The sequence below is a fragment of the Emiliania huxleyi genome (genome assembly GCF_000372725.1).
Source record: "Emiliania huxleyi CCMP1516 unplaced genomic scaffold EMIHUscaffold_2375, whole genome shotgun sequence".
Taxonomy (NCBI): domain Eukaryota; phylum Haptophyta; order Isochrysidales; family Noelaerhabdaceae; genus Emiliania; species Emiliania huxleyi.
Window position 1 is genome coordinate 1 of NW_005200268.1, and position 2684 is coordinate 2684.

At 65.2% G+C, this 2684-nt stretch overlaps 1 protein-coding gene across 1 annotated transcript; it reads left to right on the forward strand.

Moving 5' to 3' along the window:
- Positions 1-137: 137 nt before the first annotated feature.
- Positions 138-1578, forward strand: EMIHUDRAFT_123471 (hypothetical protein; the record flags this gene model as incomplete). Its single annotated transcript, XM_005779043.1, has 5 exons — positions 138-140; positions 390-497; positions 1078-1176; positions 1228-1277; positions 1375-1578. Coding segments are annotated over 5 exons (464 nt in total), but the record flags the coding sequence as incomplete, so codon positions are not given.
- Positions 1579-2684: the final 1106 nt, after the last annotated feature.

Sequence of the window (2684 nt, forward strand, 5' to 3'; positions counted from 1 at the left end):
TTCTCCGGCCCCTACGTCGGCGCCTCCTTCTGGCCCTTCTGCCGGCCCTCCTACCGGGCCTCCTTCCGGTACACCCCCCACTGGGGGGCAATGGGAGAGCCGCCGCCCCCCCCCCCCCCCCCCCCTCCTCTTCCCAGGCGGTCGAGTCGGTGCTGCACGGCGGCCCAAACCTCGCGGGCACCATCACCCCGCAGCACCTGCTCGCCAGCCTCTAACCCTAACCCTAACCCTTACCCCTACCCCTTACCCTAGGCACCATCACCCCGCAGCACCTGCTCGCCAACCTCTAACCCTAACCCTTACCCCTACCCCTTACCCTAGGCACCATCACCCCGCAGCACCTGCTCGCCAGCCTTTAACCCTAACCTTACCCCTACCCCTACCCCTAGGCACCATCACCCCGCAGCACCTGCTCGCCAACCGGAATGCGCTGCTCGCCGGAGGGATACGACCCCATCTTTACTGCCTCCCCATCCTCAAGACGGAGGAGGCGGGACGTGCAGCCGAGACGTAGCCCGCACTGAAGAGCAAGAGGTTTCAGCCTCCCCCCCCCCCCCCCCCTTCAGCCCGGAGCATGCAACGACACTCACAACCCCCACCCCAGACTCACGGTACCACCAGCAGGGCTCACTTCGTTCGCAAGCAAAAAGAGAGCTAGTCGGACAAGCGGCGCGTCCCGTGCAAGCCATAGACGGCTGGCACCACACATTGACGCCACGGTCCCCTACCCCACGGTACCCGAACCCACCTTACCCTACCCCACGGTACCCGAACCCACCCTACCCTACCCCACGGTACCCGAACCCACCCTACCCTACCCCACGGTACCCGAACCCACCTTACCCTACCCCACGGTACCCGAACCCACCCTACCCTACCCCACGGTACCCGAACCCACCCTACCCTACCCCCCGGTACCCGAACCCACCCTACCACCCCCCGGTACAGGACCGGCGAGCGCTGCTCGACGCCCTGCGGACCGGGTGCCCGCGCCTCTTCCTCGGCACCGACTCTGCGCCGCACGCGATCTCCCCACATCTCCCCACACCTCCCCACATCTCCCCATATCTCGACTAGGCACGGACTCTGCGCCGCACGCGATCGGCCGCAAGGAGACGGGGTGCGGATGCGCGGGCATCTTCAACGCCAACGCGGCGCTCGAGCTGCGGCGCGGGGGTGGTCGCTTGCTCCCGCCGTCCCGGAGGCTTCCCGGAACCTTCCCTGTAGGCTCTCGAGCTGTATGCGGAGGCGTGTACGCGGACCAGTTGCCGCCGAGAGTGCCCGAGAGTACCCCGAGAGTGCCCGAGAGCACCCGAGAGACTACCTCAGAGTGCCCGAGATTGCGCGAGATTGCGCGAGATTGCGCGAGGGTAGGCGTTCGAGGAGGCGGGTGCCCTCGAGCACCTCGAGGCCTTCTGCTCGCTGCACGGCCCCGCCTTCTACGGCGTGCCCGCCAACGACGAGGTGGTGACGCTGCGCCGAGAGACGTGGAAGATGGCCCACTCCCTCCCCCTCGGCAACGAGGAGGTGGTGCCCTTCCGCGCGGCGCAGCTCATCAACTGGAGGATGGATGGCTGAGTGACGCCCGAGGCCGGTCCGCTGCGCCGGTGGCGTGAGAGGGCCCCAGGGCGGCTGGGCCGTGAGACGCGCCAAACTAATCATCACCTACGCTCAACTTCGACGCAGGCAGCCAGTGCCAGAGCAGTGCTACAGTCGTAGACCTAGAGCGGTAAACCTGGTTTGTGGAGCTCCCGCAACTTACCCTTAGAGGCCACCATAAGGGACCCCATTGCCCGTTTGCCACCAGACTTTTTTTGAGTTGGAGGTAATAACTAAATGGATTGCACTCTCCCAAAGAACTGATGCATTCATAGTGCCTTCACATAGTTACAATACCTCAAAGTTGAAAAACTCCAAAATAGGCCGTCAGGACTCTGTCAGGACTCCGTCAGGACTCTGTCAGGACTCCGTCAGGACTCTGTCAGGACTCTGTCAGGACTCTGTCAGGACTCCGTCAGGACTCTGTCAGGACTCCGTCAGGACTCCGCCAGGACAACCACTGTCCCCGCTGTGAATAGAGCCCTTAGCTAGAGAGTAGGGAGGGGTGTACAGTCGAGTTACTCCCGAGGGCAGGGACGGCCCTCCACTGAGGGAAAGGGCGCACGGGGACGGTATCGACCCAGCCACGCAGCGCTTTCCTCGCGTACAGCCAACGAGTTTGCTGGTCCACAGGCAGGCCAGGCCGTGAGCGTGGGCCGGTCAGGCCTGATCCTGCGGTGAGCACTGGAGGGCTATGCGGCTCGCTCCGTCAGCCGACTTGCGCTGTCGAGCGGTCGAGCGCTTCGGGTTGGACCCGCGGGAGGGTCCCTGCGCGGCTGACATGGCCAGCCAAGCCGTGTGCGCTGCCGTGGGTGCTGCCGTGGGTGCTGCTGTGGGCGCTGCCGTGGGCGCTGCCGTGGGCGCTGCCTCGGTCAGCAGTCAGTCAGCCCGCTGCTCGGCGCTGGCCTGCAGGTTGCCGGTGGCAAATCGGGGGCGCGCGGGCCATGGACGTCGTGGCCGAGCTTTGCTGCCTATGCACGTTGCCGGCTGTAACGTTGCCTGCACCATGGCCGCGCCTCTCTTGCTTGTGCGCTTTTCATGGTCGGCCGAGTGGCGAGAGCCAGCGTGATTTCTTTTGTCTGTCA